At 35.2% G+C, this 21422-nt stretch overlaps 3 protein-coding genes across 5 annotated transcripts; all 3 read right to left on the bottom strand.

The window, feature by feature from the left end:
* Nucleotides 1–527: 527 nt before the first annotated feature.
* LOC132607577 (transcription factor MYBC1-like) lies at nucleotides 528–2266 on the bottom strand. Its single transcript, XM_060321606.1, has one exon. The coding sequence runs from the start codon at nucleotides 1687–1689 to the stop codon at nucleotides 841–843; it is 849 nt and encodes a 282-aa protein (XP_060177589.1). The 5' UTR covers nucleotides 1690–2266; the 3' UTR covers nucleotides 528–840.
* Nucleotides 2267–4557: 2291 nt separating this feature from the next.
* LOC132607575 (calmodulin-interacting protein 111) lies at nucleotides 4558–14764 on the bottom strand. Of its 2 annotated transcripts, none has more exons than XM_060321605.1 (11): nucleotides 14389–14764; nucleotides 11681–11836; nucleotides 9823–10649; nucleotides 9369–9573; nucleotides 8220–8427; nucleotides 7194–7639; nucleotides 6324–6750; nucleotides 5880–5960; nucleotides 5585–5775; nucleotides 5318–5506; nucleotides 4558–5158 (listed from the first exon to the last, which is right to left on the bottom strand). In XM_060321605.1, exons 1-10 carry the CDS (start codon nucleotides 14665–14667, stop codon nucleotides 5363–5365), a joined length of 2964 nt encoding a protein of 987 aa, XP_060177588.1. In that variant the 5' UTR covers nucleotides 14668–14764; the 3' UTR covers nucleotides 4558–5158; nucleotides 5318–5362. The 2 variants fall into 2 exon arrangements, with proteins under 2 accessions (XP_060177588.1, XP_060177587.1); XM_060321604.1 differs by having other exon boundaries at nucleotides 4558–5172; nucleotides 14389–14763.
* Nucleotides 14765–17311: 2547 nt separating this feature from the next.
* On the bottom strand, nucleotides 17312–20625 carry LOC132607574 (G2/mitotic-specific cyclin S13-7-like). Of its 2 annotated transcripts, none has more exons than XM_060321602.1 (7): nucleotides 20519–20625; nucleotides 19088–19296; nucleotides 18782–19012; nucleotides 18551–18676; nucleotides 18213–18461; nucleotides 17971–18129; nucleotides 17312–17879 (listed from the first exon to the last, which is right to left on the bottom strand). In XM_060321602.1, exons 1-7 carry the CDS (start codon nucleotides 20553–20555, stop codon nucleotides 17541–17543), a joined length of 1350 nt encoding a protein of 449 aa, XP_060177585.1. In that variant the 5' UTR covers nucleotides 20556–20625; the 3' UTR covers nucleotides 17312–17540. The 2 variants fall into 2 exon arrangements, with proteins under 2 accessions (XP_060177585.1, XP_060177586.1); XM_060321603.1 differs by having other exon boundaries at nucleotides 19166–19296.
* Between the last annotated feature and the right edge of the window lie 797 nt (nucleotides 20626–21422).

Raw genomic sequence — 21422 nt, 5'->3', positions numbered from 1 at the left:
GAGCTGATGAAGTTTTCTACATAGAACGAAAAACAGATGGAGAGGAGCTCATACAGTTATAAGAAGAAGTAAGAGCTGATGAAGTTTTCTACATAGAACGAAAAACAGATGGAGAGGAGCTCATACAGTTATAAGAAGAAGTCCTTTGGCATATAGTAAACCGTTAAAAACCAGACGATTACAAGGCTCCTGCACTTGACGAGTTTACCACTCATCTACTACAGTCAAACCTCTCTATAACATCGTTTGTTTCAATATTTTTTGGCTGCTACGAAATGTTGTTATAGAGAACATATAATATCACATAACATGAATGATCAGTTCCACAGAAAATATGGCTGTCATAGTGAAATGTTGTTGTAGAGGATGATTGTTATAGAGAGGTCTGACTGTACTTCAACCAAGAATACTGAGGACAGAGATTCATAGCAGGTTTCTACTTACTTTGGCATTTCAGAGGGGGAAAATGCATTCATTCTCCCCAAACCAACAGTGACAAAAATACTTCAGTGGCTCAGCATGACAAATAAAAATGTAAGGGACAATTAAACAAGTCAAACTCGTCACAACATAATTACAACCTTACAATTCATCTAACTGAACAATTCCAGGACTGACACTAAAAGCATCAAATCCAGATTCTTATAAAAGGGGGATTTCCACAGTTCCATTAAGAGTTGAAGACCATACCAACAACTCCATATAGATAATATTAACACTGAAACACCACTAATCCAATTAAAAGGTACTAAAACAAAGAGGCAAATGTTATTCAACTTAAATTCTAGAATACATAGCAAGTCAAATCGACAGGCTAAAAATCAACGGTTACCCTTAATATCAATCATCCCCTGTTGGAAACAGAGTAAGTACCTTCCTCCCGTTAACTCCGGTTGTGGCTGAATCCACATCCTCCACATAATTACCATTATGCCCTGATGCCCCCATTCTCTGAACCTGCTGCTGTGATTGCTGCCTAGACAAAAAAGGATGCTCAAAATGCCCGTTCCCCGGTGACCCAAATTGCCTATACTGCTGTTGAACTTGTGGATGGTGTCCAACAACAACTCCCATATGATGGTGATGTGGCACAAACGGCATGAAATGATCCGAACTACCCCTCACCGGATGCTGCAGAAAATGCGCTGGAACAGGCGAACTAGCGAACAAATTATCCATTGCTGGATCAGCACCTGATAAAGATTGAGCATTGCTACCACCACTTCCACTATTAGAAAGACCCTGCATTCTTTTCAAATAAAGCCTATACTTTTGCAAATGACTAGCCACATTTTCGCGCGTTAACCCATCGACACTCATCAGTTGCATTATAGTTTTGGGAACAGCATTCTTGATCCCTAAATGAGCAACTGCATCAACAAACCTCTTATGTAACTGTGGGGTCCACACAAGTCTGGGCCTTTTAAGGGTCCGGGCCGGTTCATCACCACCACCACCAGGCCCATTTAGCTCACCAGACTCAAATTCAGCTGATGAATTAGGCTGAGATGATTGAACAAGTGGTGTTTGTTGTTGCTTGTTTTGAGGATTTGGGCTAGTAGGGTTTGGAATATCAAAAGCTATAGCAAGATCAGGTGTAATAAGGGTTTGAGATAAAGGCATTAATTCTTCAGGTTTAGGCAATTCTTCGTCCCATTTAGCAAACCAATTTGAATCTTCTTCCCTCATCTTTCAAAACAGCCAAAATTGATACAAGCTTGGATTTTTTTGTGTAAAGATCTCACCTTTATGACTATTCCAACTTAATCATAGCAAGTACACTTGATGGATTACTATTACAAGTACTTAAACTAGCTTGAACATTACCAACATCAAAAGGGGAAGAACAAAAAACAAAAAACAAAAAGATCTCACCTTTTATGGGAACTTAAAGATTGGCATAAAAGAATCTAAAACCAAGGCTATAATCAGACAAAATAGTCTATGTGAAGATATGGGGCTGGAAAAAGACAAGTGTAACAATTGAAAAATGAGATTTTTATGAGATGGGTGTTTGTCTTTATCACAATATTTCTCTACTAGTGAAGAATCTTGATTTTTGGGTGTTGAAGAAAAAGAGAGAAAATGGTGGTTTTTTTTAATTTTAATTTTTGGAATTGTGGGAATTTTAGGTGTAAGGATAGTGGGGTGAGGAAGAGAGTTTTGTGGAGGGGTGTTCGAGGTGGATCTTGTTTCTTCCAGCTTTTTATTTATGTTACTGTTGCAGATGCTTTTTTTCTTATGATTTTTCTATGGAGTTTTATTGGGGGCCATGTGGATGAGAACCTAGATGGGGTCATAGGGTGGCTAGTAGAACTAGGGGGTAGTATCTTATGGAAAAAAAAATAAAGGCGGAATAGATAACTTTTGAACTTGTCAATAAATTTTATTTAGATATTCTAATTATGATTTATCTCGATTGAGCACCTCAATGTATAATAACGTGTTTCTGTTAGATATTTCCAGCTCTAATTTTGGAAATGCTTATGCATGTGCTTTCAAGCACTCATTACGTAGATACGTTAATCACTTTAAATATCTGATTTTACTTGTGGGTCATAGGGTGGCTAGTAGTGGGGACAGTAATGGACAAATATAATATATATATGCTCACATTAGTGTTTAAACCAAACTTATGACAACATCATTTGTGTTAATCACTTGCTTATGATAAGTTAATTAATATTAATCCAATTAGTTAAGTACTAATTTTCACTGTTTTCTTAAGTTATCATTTAATCCGACATGAACTTAATAATGCTTGTATATCAAGACCCAACCAAACTGAATTGATGAGGTGGCTATTAAAGGTGCATTTACAGCTCAAGTCAAAGGTCACAAAGATTCTCTTTTAGAAAAAAACTCTGCTACATTGTCACAGAAACAATAGATGAGGTTGTACAGATATTATGATTAGATTGAGGAAATATAAACTATGAAGTGGAAAGAGAGATACACTTTCCCCAAAATAGTTTAAGATTCAAAAGGAAAGGAGAGAGAGAGCGTGTGTGAACAAGATGAAGTCCAATGAAAGAAAAGGAAAGTGGAAAAGTGACCCCATTTGAAGTAATTATGTAATAATATGCTCTATTGCAAATTGAGTGTGTTATAATTTACATGAAAAAGATTATCTACTAAGGATGATCTATTAGTGCATATAAGCACATTAACACAATAAACAGTGAACCCAACTGAAACTAAGGAGTTATTATATAGGCCAAATATATAGGCAGTCCTTAATCTCGTCATAAAATTTTATTTTAACTCTCCAACACCTATTAAATTATGTCTATTAAACACTTAAGTTACAATCTCATTTAAGAATGAAGTGCGTGATTTACAATCTCGCTGACATGGAAAGTGGACCAATAAGTCAATGACATGTGTATAATAATGAAAGAAACAAAATTCTTATATTCCCTCAATTTGTGTATTTCAATTTTTTTTTTTTTTTTTAAAAAAAAAGAATCACCAAAAATGAAAAAACCGTTATAACAACCTCGTATTGACAGGGAATGCATACATTGTTGTTGTTATGCTAAATTCCTAGTTCCCACCACTCCCATTCTCTACACCGGCGGAGGAGATGGTTTAGCCGCCGGCAGAATTGAGGTTTTCGTGATTAATATTATTTCCCTATAGGATGATCTATTAATTATAGATGATAAATCAAATTTTTTTGGTCAAATTAGGAGAAATTTAAACAAATGAAAAATTGGTATTGGAGGGGTTGGCAAGTTGAGATTGTCGGATAAATGCTTATCAAAGTAGAAGAAATCAATAGATTAGCTTGACAGATTTGACCAAATCTCTCCATCCCTCAATTTTTTGTTTATTTGTTCTTTTTCTTCTTCTTCTGGTAAAGAGATTTTGGGGTAAGGAACATCTCACAGTGCTTGAATGGAATATCACGCCAACAGAGTAGTTGTTTTTAGCAAATGGAATATAGATTTCCAATTAAAAGAGAGACAGAAAATATGAATTGTCATAGTGTCACGCGCTCAACAAAAGTGTAACTCTCATTGTTTGTGTTTAATAGACACAATTTGATATGTGTTACAGGGTCTAATAGGAACAAGTATTAGTTTAGGTGTCAAAATGAAATTTTATGACAAGTTTAAGGGACTGCTTATGTATTTGGCCTATTATATATATTAACACACTGGCAAAGTTTATATTGTAGTGTTTAGTTATCCAATAATTTTAGAAAATATTGTTAGGTAGAAAACTAATATGAGTATGTGCCAGTACTTCCTAGTTGCAAGCCTTTAAAGCCTATACTAGTCACCTTCAATAATGTGTAGAGATATTACTAAGGGGGTTATTTACACACATTTTTCATACCATAAATAAGATGTTGCTTTTTAGTGCAAACTGATAGATTGTATTTGTACCTCAAATTTCTTATATCTGAAGAATGTATGATACTGCATTACTTTTATTAATAAACCAAAAAGTTAGTACCTATTTTAATGATATGGACTCTAGCAACAATGCAACATCCTTTTTAGATGCCTGCTTCAGAATTGGATTGTGCACTAGTGCAAACATCACCAATCAAGAATTGCTAATCTGTGATTTGCCATAAATAGAAAATATATGTGAAAGGTCTATTCAATCAGAACCACAGTGGTATATATGTATACCACTGTGGTTCTGTATAGCTTACAAGTAATGTATATGAATACTACACAAGATACCATGAACTAAAACACATCATCCATAGTGCAGTCTTCTGGTTTTCTGGTCTCCATTTAGAGCAAACCCCAGAAATATCTATAGTGGAGCTTCCTTGCTATCTTCTTAATACCACCATCGTATTGAACATTTCATTCGTATTGAAGCCTTGATTGCAAACAATTCGTTGAAGGATCAGAATAAAATCTCAAAACATTACTCACTGAATAGCTGTCGCTCACTATATTGCACAGACCGCTCGTTGATGGCATGAAATAGTTGAAATTGACCAATAGAAACAATCGCTCTGGCCCTGCTGATGAAAGCTTCCACGACCAGAAGTTCATGCCCTCACCGTATGGAATAGACTCCCCCATGATGCATCTAAATCATTAGCTTGTGGAGATCAACTGCATTTACATACTTGCAGTGTATTTCTGGTTTTAACATGAGATGGGTAAATTATGGCAACAGGATCCATCTGTGCAAAGAAGACTTGAATCATAACCAGATGTCAGTAATCGAAGAAGTACCACGCAGCACAAGGTATTATTATTCAACCAGAGCATTTAATGAAGACAATAACAGTGGATCCAGATTACTAAACCAAGGGAAAGGAGGACAATGGATGAGAATCTACCAGCATGGAATTCGGCTTAATCTGTATTAGCAATCATTGATGACACTAATCATCTTTCAAAGGATCTGAGTGCACAAGCCTCTGAAACCTATTTGATAACTCCTGGTAAGAATGAACTTCAGATGGAGGCACTTGCCTAATAGCAGCCTTCAGATGTTCCATTGTTATTTCAGACGCATCAAGGTTTTCCTGATGCCAGAAAAGGTTAGGACAAAGAAAAAGAACGCATACAATAAGAGAGGGGTAAGGAGGAGATAGTAAATTTACTTCAATAGCTGCTATAGCTGCTTCACGACATATTAGTGATATGTCAGCACCAGTACAGCCGCTGGTTAGACGAGCTAGCTCTTCAATGCATATGTCAGAACTGCATGGCATCTTCTTCAAATGTATGTGGAATATTGCCTCCCTGTCTTTTTCATCTGGAGGTCCGACGTACAGCAATCGATCAAAACGTCCTGACAAGAATAGCATTATCTTTAAGTAACACTAACATATTTCAAGCAAGGCACTGGGTAGTAGGAGAAAAATTTAACATAAAAGGAGGTACAACGGATTTCACCTGGTCTTAGAAGAGCAGGGTCAATCTTGTCTGGCCGATTTGTTGCGGCAATAACAGTGACATTAACTCTCTGGTGTAAACCTTTAAAAAAAGAATTGTATAATTCCCATTAAGGCAATCAAAACTTTGACAATCAAGAGATTCCTCATACATAATGAAACTGAGACAATTTTGAACTGATTTGCAATGTTGGAATCCTAGTTCTACCAATTAAAGTACAGTAACCCCTGAAAAATGTAGTTTTGTAACCGTTTAAAATTTGAAGTTGAGCTTTGACAGAATGGTTATCTGGTGTCATTTCAAGAATCTGCTTAGTCAGATAGCCACCTACTTAACTTGCTGACCAAAACACAAACAACATTGAAGTATAATGACCACTAATGTTCTTCGATAGACTTCTAGTGTAGAAACAGCTGTAAAGTCCTTTAAGTGTGGAACACTGACCATCCAATTCAATAAGAAGTTGACTCATGACCCGATCTGCCACAGAAACCCCGTCACTTTCTTTGCCACGTACGACAGCAAGGCCATCTATTTCATCAAAAAATATAATTGAAGGAGAATTCGCCCTAGCCTTTGCAAATAGTGTCCTGACAGCTTTTTCTGATTCACCCACCCATTTGCTGTAAAGCTCAGGTCCTTTCACTGCAAGAAAGTTCAACCCTGCTTCAGAAGCAACTGCACGAGCTAATAATGTTTTGCTGCATCCTGGAGGACCAAACATCAAAACTCCAGTAGGGGGACGAGTGCCAATACGCTTGAAAGCCTCCTGGTGTTTCTGAGGCCATTCAACAGCTTCTATGAGTTGCATCTTAACCTCCCTCTGCCCTCCAACATCATCCCAGTTTACCTTTGGAACCTCAAGTATAACCTGATATTGAGAGGAAATAATTCAGTGCAGTGCAGACTGCAACCCCAGATGTCTATACAAATGGTCGTATGTAAATTTCTCGAAACAACAGGCAGCAGGAACTTCAAATGATGAAAAGAAACTAAAGATGATTTAATTTGCAAAGTATTTACAGAATAAACTCCATTTACAGGATGAAAGCATACCCCTGCTGCACTAAATCAATCAAAGGCATGTTAAAATTTGATCCTTTACAAAAATGACTCAATAATGCAATTTGACTGGGGTCAATCCACAAACTGCAAGGTCGACGGTCAAAAACCATAAAAGAAATAGCCTGCTTTCTGAAACGTGTAATCATACGATATCTGGAAGTGACCAGCACATCAACATCGAGAACATCACCAAACATAATTTCCAACAATGTTTAACAACAAAAAATTTATAAAAACGGTAAAACATACCTCTCTCATAGCACTTGGCCTTATTTTCATTCTAGCCCTTTCAAAATCTTTATAAGTGATCCTAAGAGTGTCTGTTTGTGCCATGCTAGTAAAGTTTCTTGGAATATCTGATGAAATACATGCTTCTGAAATAGATGCACCCTCGGAATCACTGTCAGAAGAAAGGTCTTTATTGTCTTGTAAGCAATGGGTACCATTCCTCCCAAGGCATGCATCAAATGTTGGCATTAAAGGTTTACACTGAGTATTTCCAAAGCTTGTTTTTGACTCAACATGTTCGCGAAGACAATTCAAAGCTGCTTCGTTGCACAAAGCAGCTAGGTCAGCGCCCACAAAACCATGTGTAGCTGTTGCAACTTCTTGAACATCCTTGTCCGAAAGAACGTGTTCCATTTCATCAAGCAGTGTATGTAGTATTTCATACCGTTGTCTGGCAGAGGGTACACCTAAACAAATTTTTCCATGAAATGAGAAGTAATACATCACATCAATCAAAAAAGGAAGTTGAGCTCAAGTTTGGAGCACATTGAATAAGTCAAAGATCCTGGGATTACTCTAAGCAATTATTGACTATGCTCAGTCGACTCATAACAAGAATTTGAAGATTAACACCAGTAATGACTGGCCGATGAACTTACAGAATCTTAGCATTGAATGTCTCGACCTAATTCAATATTACTTGTAGGAACTTCTTAGTTACATGTAATTACCATCACAATGTTGAAAAGGAAAATAGGAACCTATATAAATGAATTGTACAAAGGGAGGGAAGGCATTCCCTTAAGAAAAGAATATCTCACTATCAGTTACAATTTTTTTTTATTTTTTTTTTTAAAAAAAAATAAGAAGAAGAAGCAAAACCACAAAAATGTCACGGGAAGGGCTGAAGTAAACAACCTTCCCTGGGAACCTTGAGAAAGAAGATTAAATGATTATATGAGAGGTCAGTAATTTGCAGTAGATATCCAAGTCATTTATTGTAATGATAAAGTCCGATACAAATAATTGATAAGATTTTGCAGTTACCTATTTCAATTTCCCTGTCAAGTCTTCCAGGTCGTCTAAGAGCTGGTTCAACACTGTCAGGTCGATTGGTTGCAGCAATAACAAGTACTCCATCAGCTCTTCTTATTCCATCCATCAAGTTTAACAGAGTAGCTACCATTCTTTGAGAAAGCTCTTCACTTGCATCTTTACGAGCAGGCGCAATAGCATCCAACTCATCAATGAAGACCTGCAAATGAAAAAGGCTCTGACCTATGGAAAAGTTACTTAATTGACATTTGAAAGTAGAAAGCCTATATATTGCAGCAACCATGACGTAAGGTTTGTATTACAGCAAAGATACAGAAATCAGATTCACTTTTATTCGGCCAAAGGAAAATATGGTTAGCTAACTACACTTGGTGTGAATCTCATAGGGTTAGACATGCTAGGCTGTGCCGCTATGCCAATCTTCAGATATGTTTATCCGTTTCAGCAATATCTTTTCTTATAACTCAATACACATGGTTGGCATCCACAATGTTGCTTTAGAAAAACTTTCACTTTGCTTTTACCTTGTAAAATAGATGTTGCTTGGCAAAACTGAAGAGTTAATTCTATAGGAAAGAAGTTCATTCAGATGATGGAACAAACACTAATATTATATAGCACACAGAGTTCAAATGTTAAGACTGCCATAGTTTATGAATGAGAAATAATCTAGAGTTACAATTCATGAACTACCGTAGTGCAACCAATTTCTAATAAGAACGTCTAAGAAGATATAATATTCATGGATCAGGACTAAAACGTAGTAGAAGGAAACCAATTACAAAGTAACAAAAATTAAACCGCAAAAACTTTTAAATGGACTTATCATAGCTTTCCTTGATTTTTTTTTTTTTTTTGAGTAGTAAAAGTGGTAATTTTCATTGAAATTGGCACTAAGATGATGCTGTAATATTTACTAGTTTCCCACAGTTCATACATGTCAAAAAGATTCTATCCTTAAAATGATATGCCATTGTGACTTCCTTCTACAGAAGTTCTATGTTCCATTTCTTTGGCATTGCACATTATGATTTAAGCTCTGAAACTTCTATTTCAGCTATGTTGTGACATTTGAACACAAGAAAGTTTACTATTGAAACAGAAGGTATCCGAACTCGATTAAAAAGTGACAAAGCAAACCACGGCAGGAGCTGCTTGACTCGCTGAATCAAAGACCTCGTTCAATGCCCGTTCGCTTTCGCCATAATATTGACTAATTACTTCAGGCCCATTGACAGAGAATAGGTTTACACCAGCTTCATGAGCACATAACCGCGCCAAAGCAGTCTTTCCAGTTCCAGGTGGCCCATGAAGAAGTACCCCCTTTGTAGGTCGTAAACCCATGCTGAAATATTGACAACTGAACATTAAACATATGATAAAATAGTGGCCATTCTCTACAACTGATTTTGTTGCATCGCAAATTCTTCAGAAAGACAATATTTCTAAGGATAATTTTGCTTATTTAGAACTGCAACTTTCAATACCCAGAAAGCAAGCAGATCCCTATATTTCTAAGGATAGTTTTGCCATGGTACCAAAAGTTATATGCTTTTAGAAAAAACCTGATATTTACATTAGAAAGAGAGCATACCTAGCCATTGTACCCTTCACAGCTGACGATATTATTATGTCCATTAGAACTGCAAATTCTTCAGAAAGACCACCCAATTTTGGGCAGTCAACTTCTTCCTTACTGTTGATATTTCTATATTCAAGCTCTGATGATGATAAACTTCTTATTGGAGTTCCCATTTCGGTATCCTGGGGTAAATGTAGAACCACTTTTGTTTTATGATCTACAGAGAAAGCAATATTATCATAGTCCCCCAAACTTTGTGGAGGAGAAGCACCTGTAACCTGGAAAAAACACAGCCTTGAAAGCAGTGGGACAATCACAAGATTTCCAGAGAGTAAAATGCGAGAACACAACCACGAAGCTGTACAGGTTTGTATGAGTTTCTTTGAATGGTCATCCACCAAAACTTCTCGTATGTTGAATATGTTACTAGATGTACCACCTGTATCAGAAGAAATCGACACTGATTCTTGATCCTTGGGCGTATTGAACTCCCTGGCGCTAGGAGAATTAAGTCTAGAGCGCGAATGTATTGGAGTCCGAGGAGATGAAACCATCGTAGTATCAACTCGACCATTTCTAGTTTCAGTGGTTGGATATTGGGAGGATATGAAGCTGTTCATCGGTAATTTTCCATCACGAGATACCAGCAACAAAGATAGTTCCTCGCACTTACTAACCAAAAGGGAACTAACTCTACCATTGGATGATCCATTGCTTCCACTTGCAATACTCCTTATGGTATGATCACCAATAGGATGAACAAAAACAATCCTACCCGAGGCAGGAGAACCCATACTCCATGAGAGGCTTGAAGATAAACGTGCTCCATTTTTTAAAACCTGCAAAGAGACCAATGTAAAGTCAATGCAAAATTCTACCATTTGGAAAGAATGCAACAAAACCTTCGGCAAGAGAAGTATTTAAAATAATAAGATACAACAACTATAACAAGCCAACATCAGCGCCAGCCGCCAGTCGGTAACAAATTTCATGACTTCTAAGTAAGAAAAATTCAGAGACGAACAGTTAATGATGCAAAGTTCCTAATTGTACACCTCAAGCAACTGGTCTTTCACATAAGAAACCTCAGGGACTCCTATTAGAGTAATGCCCCAAATATTAATGTGACACTTTGACAAGTTACCGAAATCCACCAGGCAACTTGTAAAACCAAGCTGAACAAAGAAGAAACTAGAGAATGATTGTCCTATGATACAACAACTAAATTCTAGGAGATACAAAGTTAATGAGGACTCCAAATGCGGGAAGAACTTCTAGACATAATATTCAGCAGTTGAAGATGCCAACAACATTTCTAGTACTAATTTTTTTCCTCTTTTTTTCTTTTTGGTGATAACTACATTTCTACCACTCATTTCTCCTAGTTGGTACAATACAGAGCCCCTACTGATTTTCATAAAGCAATCTACAAGCACATTAGTGATTTCCTGTGTTCTCGCTTCTTGTCTTACTTTAACATATCAGTTTTTAACATAACAAATATATTCAAAAGAGAAACAGCACATTCAGGCAATAAAAATGATATAACCGAACCTAGTGACATAATAGCTAAGAAAAAATGAAATAGGAAAACAGAAACATGGAGTAGAGGTAGATATTCCACACCACGATTGCACGAGTATATGGAAGATATCATCCTCCAATTTTGACCAGCAGATCAATCAATAATGTGTTAGATAAAATCTACTATAAGTCTAATAATCTCTTTGGAATATCGCTCTGTTTTCATCTCAGGCTCGGTAGAAAAATATATTTAAAGCAATGTCCAGGTTTATATGCTTAATTCTCAAATTAAATAACAGGAATTGGACAGCAGAGAAAAGGAAAAAAAAAAAAATTGCATCCAAACCTTACAAGATGGGAAAACAGTTGCAAGAGCAAAGAAGTTTCCTGCTTCAAGAGCCGCATTTTCTGTATACTCAAGCCCAAAATGCCTTGTACACTCATCTACTAATGAGCTAAGCGGGAAGTTGCTTTCATGTCTCTTCAAAGGAGCAAGGGATACCTGTTAACATTAGAAAGTAAAATAAGATCAAACCCTGAAACCGATAAATGTTTAATTCCAAAGGAAGGTTGAAAGTTGACAAGGAAGCAACGACATATGGGCAATTTTACATACTATAACTTATGTGGCACATGTAAACCCGAGAAAGCACATTGCCTTGGCAACCACCCCCTCTTCCCAAATCACAAACCAGCTCAAAAGATTTTAATATTTTCTCGAGTAATATTTATGTTGATACACATTTTCCGAATTTTTTACCTGCTCCTTTTTCCCTTATTAAACATCTATCTGGAACAAAGATCCATATTCGAAGCTGCTTCATCAGCAAAGTTTAGTTTGGATCTCAATCATGCAGTATGTGGCCCACACAGGCTCAACATCTTCAATAGGACAATCTCTTTTGAATACGTGAAAGAGAAAATAAATGCAGCCTTTTTTAATTGTTCTCGTGATTATATTCTTTCAGTTGAAAGAGGCTCATGTTAAGTTCTAATTTGAACTCAACTCATAAACGAAGGAAAAACATAGACACATATCAGTTACAAACAAATTAAGTCTATTGACCAAACAGATTTCATCTCACATTAAGGATGCTGTTAACGAGAGGTACATAAAATTCATACATCAACAGATCAAAGAGAAAAGAAACTCAACTTGATGTAAATCAGAAGTACAGGACAAAAAATTTAAAAAAAGAACTTTCTCAATGTTCAAAAGAGATTAAAGAGAATTCAATATATATGTACGTCAGTATGTGTGCGTATGTAAAATATGCACAACCATCAATACACACATGCACGTAGATATGATTTTTTCCATTAGAACCAGATCAAACCCCTGAAATAACTACAATAAGCAGCAAATACACACACACACAGAGAGATATAATTTAATGCAGGTTTAAGGCATAACAACCACATAAACCGTAACCAGTGTTGTCAAAGGCGTGCTTAAGCCCTGAAGCGAGGCGCTCTACACACAAAAACATGTTGAGCATTTAGTGTCGTCATCAAGGCTCTAAGGCATTCTTTTTCTAGCCAATTAGTGTAATTCTGAAGAGGTGACACTAAATAATTGATATTTCATTTTATCGTAATTGTTTTTCAATTTCTTTGTCCATATATTTCTTTGCCATGCTTATAATTAATAGTTGTGGACGATACATACATATTTATATATCTTTTTCTCCATTTGCGTCTTTCTTCATTAAAGCCCACGCTTTATTTATACTTTGCACTTAAAGCCCCCAGCAGACCTTAGAGCTTTTTTGCCCGCCCCAAATAAACAATGGCGGAGCCACCCCTCATCGGAAAATCACACTGTATAGCTAGATAAAAAAAAATCTTTTCTATGTATATATATATTATATATTGACTCCCATTTGATTCTTTGTGAGTTTACTCCTTTTTATTTTGATAACCCTTAAATGAAAATCCAAGCTCAGCCACAGCTAGTAAATAATGCATATATAGTACAGAAAAAACGAATCTTTTTGAACTTTTTTATGTATATATACTATATATTGACTCCCCTTGACTTCTTCATGTATTTCCTCCTTCATATTTTAATATTCCCTAGTGAAAATCCTGGCTCCACCACCAGCTAGTAAATAATGCATATATAGAAGGGAAAAAAAGAACCTTTTTGAACTTTTTTATGCATATATACTATATATTGACTCCCCTTGACTTCTTCATGTATTTACTCCTTTATATTTTAATACTTCTTAGTGAAATTCTTGGCTCCGCCATCAGCTAGTAAATAATGCATATATAGAAGGAAAAAAAAATGAGCCTTTTTGAATTTTTTTATGCATATATAATGTATATTGACTCCCCTTGACTTCTTCTTGAGTTTACTCCTTTATATTTTGATATCCCTTAATGAAAATCTAGGCTCCGCCACTGCTAGTAAATAATGCATATATAGAAGCTTCTTCAAGACGAAACCTAAGTTCTCCCACAAAGCTTCAACATTTTTTCAAGTGAAATATATGTTCAAACACAACTTCAACTTTCAATATCCTTTTTCAACTTAACTCCAGATGCTACTTTATTTTTTCAAATATCACTCAATTCATGTCCAAACGCCTCCATGTTTTAACCAGCAAACACACACACACACACAGATATAATTTAATGTATGTTTAAGGCATAACAACCACATCAACCCCTAATAAACAGCTAGTAAACAGTGGCGCAGCTAAAAATTACACTATATAGCTAGGTAAAAAATTCTTATATAATATATATCTTGACTTCTTCGCACGTTTACTCCTTTATATATTGATATCCCTTAGTGAAAATCCTAACTACGCCACTGCTAGTAAATAATGCATGTATAGAAAAAACTGAATCTCTTTGAATTACAACCATAGAGATGAAATAAACACAAATTTACGCAAGTGAGGATTTTTTGTATATATACTGTATATATCGACTCCCTTTTGCCTTCTAATGAAAATCCTGGCTTCACCACAGGTAACAAAAAAAAAAGAATCTTTTTGAATTACAACAATAAACGTGAAAGTAAAAAAAAAAACATAAATTTACCGATACAATGGAGGCAGGTGAAATAGAATTAGCAAGCATTGAAGATTCTGAAATCCAAATTTTACAGCCTTTATTATCAACTGTTTCAACAGCATCTTCTGATATTCTAACAATTAAAGATGTTTGAGAAATCAAATTGGGGAACTTTCTAGAAGCTTCTAGAAGAGAGAACTTAAGTTGTTCTTCAGTGAATTCAACATCTGATTGAGTATTATCACTACTAATTTCTGATTGTGATAGCCTTGATGATGACTTTTGATTCTTCTTCTTTGATGGCATTTTTCCAAATTGAATAAAATTACAAAGAAATAAAAATTGGGCTTTTTTTTTTTTTTTTTTTTTTTTATCAAACAATTTTGTGAATTGAATTGAGTTTCTGCTGTTGCTGCTATGGTTGTTTGTTTAAACCCTTAACAGAGGTTTACCACTTGGGAAAAAGAAGAGTAAAATGCTATTTTCCTCCCCCAAATTTTCAGGAATTGCGTTTTTAGCCTCTAGAACTTTTAATTTTACAAATTGGTGGACAATCTACATGCTCAAGTGCTTTCTTTAGCAGTCCTTTCTCGTTTCTTTTTTCCTTTTACTTTATTATTACATGTGACATTTTTTCCCCTTTATAATGTGTCAAAAAGAATGCTACAATTTTATATTTGAAAGTAATTTAATATTAATTCCTTTTATTTCATATTCATGAAATTTACTTATCACCATATAAATGTCTGTGGCTTATTTTTAGAAAATAAGTTTTAAAAATATTTCTTTCTTTTTTGAATAACATTTTAACTTTAAAATGTGTGAGTTTACAACATGTATTAACAAATGAAAAGATGGAAAATAAAAAGTATCACTAGAACTAGAGGTTGATAATTAACTTGCTTTGTACCAGCCTATATTTTGTGTACTTCGAAGTGTTGACTGGCCTTGCTCAATGCCCTACACATTCTTCTTGAGCGCTTCATTATGCATACTCGATCTTATCTTCTATAACATGTATTTTCATTCATATCATAACTAATTCAGTAAGCTACGTGTCTGGTGTGGGAAAAACTGTCTTCAATCCCTAACATACGTACTTGTGACAACTCTTAGGCCGCTTAGAGGGTAAAATAGACATTACAACATACCCAACGAAATCCCACAGGTGGAGTTTGAAGAGGATATAGTGTAGCACTAAGAGAGATAATATCGTACATTTAAAGTCATTGGGAGAGTTTGATTTTGTCATTTTATCACACAAAATTAGAGAGAATGAATTTCTATATGTATCACACAAAAGTCATTGAGCATACTCGTCCCTATCTTTGACAACATGCATTTCTATATGTATCGCAACTGATTACGTGTCTGCTGAAGGGAGAATTGCCTTCGATCCCTCAAACTTACTTACTCATGGCAGCCTTCCGGCCGTTGAAAGTATAGAATATACATTGTATTTCGAAATTCATAGAATAGTGAAAGAGAAAATATCGTATATTTAAAGTCATTGGGAGAGTTTTGGTTGTGTTCATTTATTACACAAAATTAGAGAGAGAATAAATTTTGCCTATAAATGGAGGGCAAAAGAGGGATAATGTTGCAAATCTCCCACATCGTTGAAAGAAGCAAGTGTTCCATTCTTTATAACCAAAATACAAGAATGGTAGTTTCACTGGGCTCAGTAACGCGGGCCTGTAACCCAAGTGGGAGTATTAAGGTAATGGAAAGTTATAACCCATTTAGTTGGAAGAGAAGGGTTTGGGCCTAGTATACTCTACTACGAGGTCCAGTACAAATACCTGGCTGGTAAAGATTTGATCTCTACTCGTTTGGGTAATTGTGTTATGCGTCGGTTTGGCTTAACAGAGCAGGCCGAGTTGGTTTCACTGTTGTAATGGTGGCATTAAGGTGGATCTCATATTAGATTTGCTAGGCCCAATTCACTTCTGGGCCTTATAACTCGACCATTTCCTTTTTACTGGTTTGAGAAATGATTCAGTTACAATTTGGCTCAAATGTGATTTTTTTTTTTTTTTTTCTTGCTCGGTTTTGGTTGCTGGACTTAATAATGACCTTTTCAAGTCATTGATGTGGAACTTTTTTTTCTTGGTTTCGGTTGCTTGACTTAATAATGACCCTTTAAAGTCATTGACGTTGAACTTTTTTGACCTCCTCATCTCTGAATCTCGGCAAAGTTGTTTGCCTTTCTCGGGTTCACTGTTGTTTGGTGGATCTCGTATTACAGTTGCTATGGCCCAATTCCTCGACCATTTACTGAAGCCCAGAGCTGATTTCCCTATATATTTTTTCAGAAATGAGCTAGTTATAAGGTTGAAATGTGATTTTTTTGCTCGGTTTCGGTTTTTTGACTTAATAATGACCCTTCAAAGTCCTTGAAACTCAGCAAAGCTACTTGCCTTTCTCTTTCAATGCTCTAATGGAAGTAGGTCAAGGATAAGGAAGGTTTTTCTCGACCGGAGTCTCACATATATTTTTTCTTGTTTAATCTGGATAAGTTGCATCTTTTTGGAAGTGGACATTATATGATGCCAATCTATGAAAGACTGGAGGTGGACAAAATCCACTTAATCAGGAGAGAATAAAAAAGGAAAAGAACATTTGAAAAAACTAAAGATACACAACAATTCACAACACTGTTGGGTAAAAGAATAAGAACAGAAAAACAAGAATTCTCTTGTCATGGCCTACTTGGAGCTCAAGTAGTGCTGCTTGAGCACCAAATAAAGTTTTCCTTTTAAAGGTAGGTAGTACTGCAAATACAAATTTTTGTGTTAACATTTTCTTTTGTGCCTCACATATTTCTTGCCTAATAATTTGGAAAAGTTGCATCTTTTTGGAAGTGGACATATTATCATGCCTATGAAAGACTGGAAGTGGACAAATTCCACTTGATCAGGAGAGAATAACTAAAAAAGCAAAGAAAACATTAGAATAAACTGAAGATAGATAGATCCACAACACAATTCACAACATAGCAAAAAGAATAAGAATCAACAATCAAGAATTTAAGTTTCAAACTTCCTAATGGCTACTTGGAGCTCAAGTAGCACTATTTATAGAAACCAAATAAAAGGAGGTCAAAGGGGATTCTTGATTGATCAAACAAAAACTAAGTCATCTTCCTAGTACTGCTCTTTCTTGTAGTTTGGTTAGCTTTAGCTAGCATATGATGATGATGATGCAGCCAAGAGGGACTTGGCTGGAGATAATAATGCAACAGCACCTCTCTCAGAACTTGAGTACTTCTTGTAAATCACCTTTAGCTTGTGATTTGCAGCCTCAGAATGATAGCTAACTAACAACTTCGCACACTCTATTATCTGTGACTCCGAAAAACCAGTGTGCAGCTTAAGTGTCCCATTCCAAAATGGTGTCCTATTGAGGGTGTGTCGAGCAGCATAGACCGCTGAGGCAGCAATCATCGACGAGCAGTACATAATAGTTGCATAATTCATCAACCCCAGCTCAGCCAGAAAATATACCATGCTCTCCATCTGGTTTCAATGTTCAAAAAGTAGTTACAATTAGTACTATAAACTCATAGTGACACAAATAGTAGTAGTCAAGAATGTCAAAAGAACTTACTTCTGAATCAGGTATGGAAGCTTTAATGAAACGTGCAAGGAACACGTAAGGTGTTGGCACTGTTAAGTACCATTCCAGACCTCCAAGAATTTGTTTCTCCATAGTTAACACCTGATCATGAGTGTAAGTTTTGTCTGATATGCCCACAAAGTCATTGACCTGAAAAATCAAATCCAGAAAGTTGTAAGCTTTTTTAGCCATTAGCAGCTCATATTGTGAACAAAACTTGCATAGTTCTATACCTCAGGAGCCCAAATTTCTTCATATTTGGAGGCAATAAGCATAGCACTAATGCCAACCAACTGCAGTTCCCTTCTTGATGTAGTTTCCACGGCGAGGTAGCGATCAACAATGTTGATTGTGAGGTAAAGAGTCTCTGGATTAAGTTCAAATTTGTGGTGGACTTCAATCAGCCAATCAATCAGAATTGCTCTCATCTTTTCGCTTAACTCAGGCTGTGAGTCAATGTAGTCATGAACTCTGGTCTCATTCTGCAAAGTCATACAAAATATTCAAGTTTATCAAATACAGAAATGTCTTCAAGAAACAAAAATAGACAGAAGCAATAGATAATATATACCTCAGCTAGTTTGTAGAAACTGTAAATGTCTTCAACATATTCAAGAACTGCCAATTCATTGTTCAAATCTGCAGCATCAATGTCCACAATCTGGTCCTTTGGTTTCTTGCTCAGACCACATGCAGCCTTTATAATGTTGACAAAAAAATCAGTACAACTGACACAATTATGTAAACACAGAACAATAAAAACTACGCCTCAATCCCAAATCAGTTGGGATATATATCGAACCTTGCTTCGAGCAGTGAGAGTTGAAGTAAGAGTTGATTTCTTCTTTGCTGGGTCTTCAGCAGCCTTTTTCTTCCTTTGCATCTTTTTGTCCATTAGTCTTTCATGAGTGTCAGGACTAATTACAATAACATCCTCAGGGTTTGGCTTAACTGTGGCTTTCTTCTGAGCTGGTTTCTTTACTGCAGGTACTTTAGCAACATTTGCTCCTTTTACATTAACAGCCACAGATTTCTGCAGACAGTAAAAACAAACAACCAAAATCAGTACTTTATAACATCATTTTGATTGGAAAAACTTCTTAATGACCTTATGATTTTCAGCTGCTGCCTGTGCATTATTAGCCAACAATTGTGCACAAAAGCTCCTTGTTAACGGGCGAGATACCTGAGGAGGCGGCTTTCCTTCGACCCCACGTCCAGTAGCCAGATTCCCAATATCGCCAAGCGCCTTTCGGTTTCTCCCTTCTACTGCCATAGTCTTTTTCTGCTTTACTGCACCAGGTACCGCTACCTCACCTGAACAACATACAAATATTTCCACTTAGTATCAGACAAAACACCATTAACATTCAATAATAATTAAAGGGCTGATTATATAACATCATTTCTACTTAGTTATCAAGGACTACTACCTCACTTGAACAACATACCAATATTTCTATTTAGTACCAAACAAAACACCTTTGACATCAATATCAAACAAAACACCACTAACATTCAATAATAATACTTAAAGGGCTGATTATGTAACATCATTTCTTTTTAGAATCAAACAAAACACCATTAACATTCAATGTAATATTTAAAGGGCTGATTAACTAACATCATTCCTATTTAGTATCAAAAAAAGCACCATTAACATTCAATATAACATTTAAAGGGCTGATTATGTACATCATTTCTATTTTGGTATCAAACAAAACACCATTAACATTCAATATAATATTTAAAGGGCTGATTATATAACATCATTTCTATTTAGTATCAAACAAAACACTACTAACATTCAATATAATGTTTAAAGGGCTGATTATGTAACATCATTTACTGAATAATCTATCAAGAACATTTCAAGAGGTTCACCTAATAACAAATACTCAAATAGGTCGATTAGTTTACGAATAAAAATACAAATTTATATCCTGAATATTACGAGAAACTCATTTGAAGAATAGCAATAAGCCCCATTTTTCTTACAAGATTTACATCTGAAGTTCATAACATTTAATTCAGACATTAGAAATATTTAGTCTGTCATTGGGACACGAACAATTATGAAGCATACTTCAGAAATTTTAATACACACATGTTTACATTTAATTTAAGCATCTTTAAGAGACACAACAAAGAATAAACAACTTGGGTAAGTAGAAATTGAAGGATACATCACAGAAATGAGATTTTTTTTAACAAAATAAGATTCATGGGTTACCATTTGGGTTTCTTGAAACGACAAAAACGCTTATTCAAATCAAACAAACAAGAAAACTAAGCAATGAAGTTACTCAGACTCTCTTGTTTACATTTAATTTAAGCATCTTTAAGAGAAACAAAAAAAAAGACTTGGGTAAGTATTAATTAAAAGATCAAACACAAAGATAAGATTCATGGGATTTTTGGAAATGAAAATCACTTATTCAAATCAAATGAACAAGAAAACTAATCAAAACAAAAAGATTCAAAATCTAAGTATACAAAGAAAGAAAGAAAGAAAGAAAGAAAGAACCAAAAATCTCACCTTTATTTTGCTGTTGAAGAACAATTCTTGAAGCCATTTGAGAGAAACTCTTTTTTTGTTTTTCTGTTTAGAGTAAAAAGGGATATTTTTGGAGAGTGAACAAAGACACCCTATTTGAAGCTGTATAATCGGCGCTTCACTTCCAACGGTCTTATTTTTTCCTTTAAATCTAAGCCGTTTGATGATGTTGTAGTAGATCGAACGGTCGTGATTGGGTTTAGGATAGTTGGGCTAATGTGCTCTCTTTCACTGAGTTTGTAATAAAGCCCATTAAGGACTGTTCAAACTTACCGTTGAGTTTAATTGTATTTACTCCACTACAAGCTTTCTATTTCTTAAATATTTCTTAATACTATATAATCATAGAATATCTAATACTGCTGCTCATGATGATGATGATGATGATAATAATAATACCATATTACCTAAAATAATCAATTAATCGCTATTGTTTAATCCAATTAGTTGTAGCCAATTGTATGATTTTTTTCTAATAATTTCTTTACATGCGAGCTTTTTTCATTTCAATAATGTTAACAAAATGTTGTGACTAGCTGCCGTTTTGGCCATAAATACTAAAAATAAATTCACTTTTTTTTAGAATTTTTGAAGTTGGAGTTGTGTTTGGTCATATTTTTTGAAATTGTAATTTTTGGTGAAATGTAGTTGTAAAAGGTAAAAAAAGTGAGAAAAAAATTGAAAAATAAGTTTTTCTTGTTTTTGGTATTCCGGAATACAACTTCAAAGTTAAAAAAGTGAAAAAAAATCCGAAAAAAAGTGAATAATTTTTATGGCCAAACGGCTACTAAAAATAAGGATGATAAGTGATAACAAATAATCAAATCTTAATTTGTACTAGTTGGTATTACATATTTGGTTCATTTATTACTATTGTGTTATGTTT

This window comes from Lycium barbarum, chromosome 8 (genome assembly GCF_019175385.1).
Source record: "Lycium barbarum isolate Lr01 chromosome 8, ASM1917538v2, whole genome shotgun sequence".
NCBI classification, from domain to species: Eukaryota; Viridiplantae; Streptophyta; class Magnoliopsida; order Solanales; family Solanaceae; genus Lycium; species Lycium barbarum.
The sequence above is the reverse complement of the archived record's forward strand: the minus strand, read 5'-3'. Positions and strand labels throughout refer to the sequence as shown.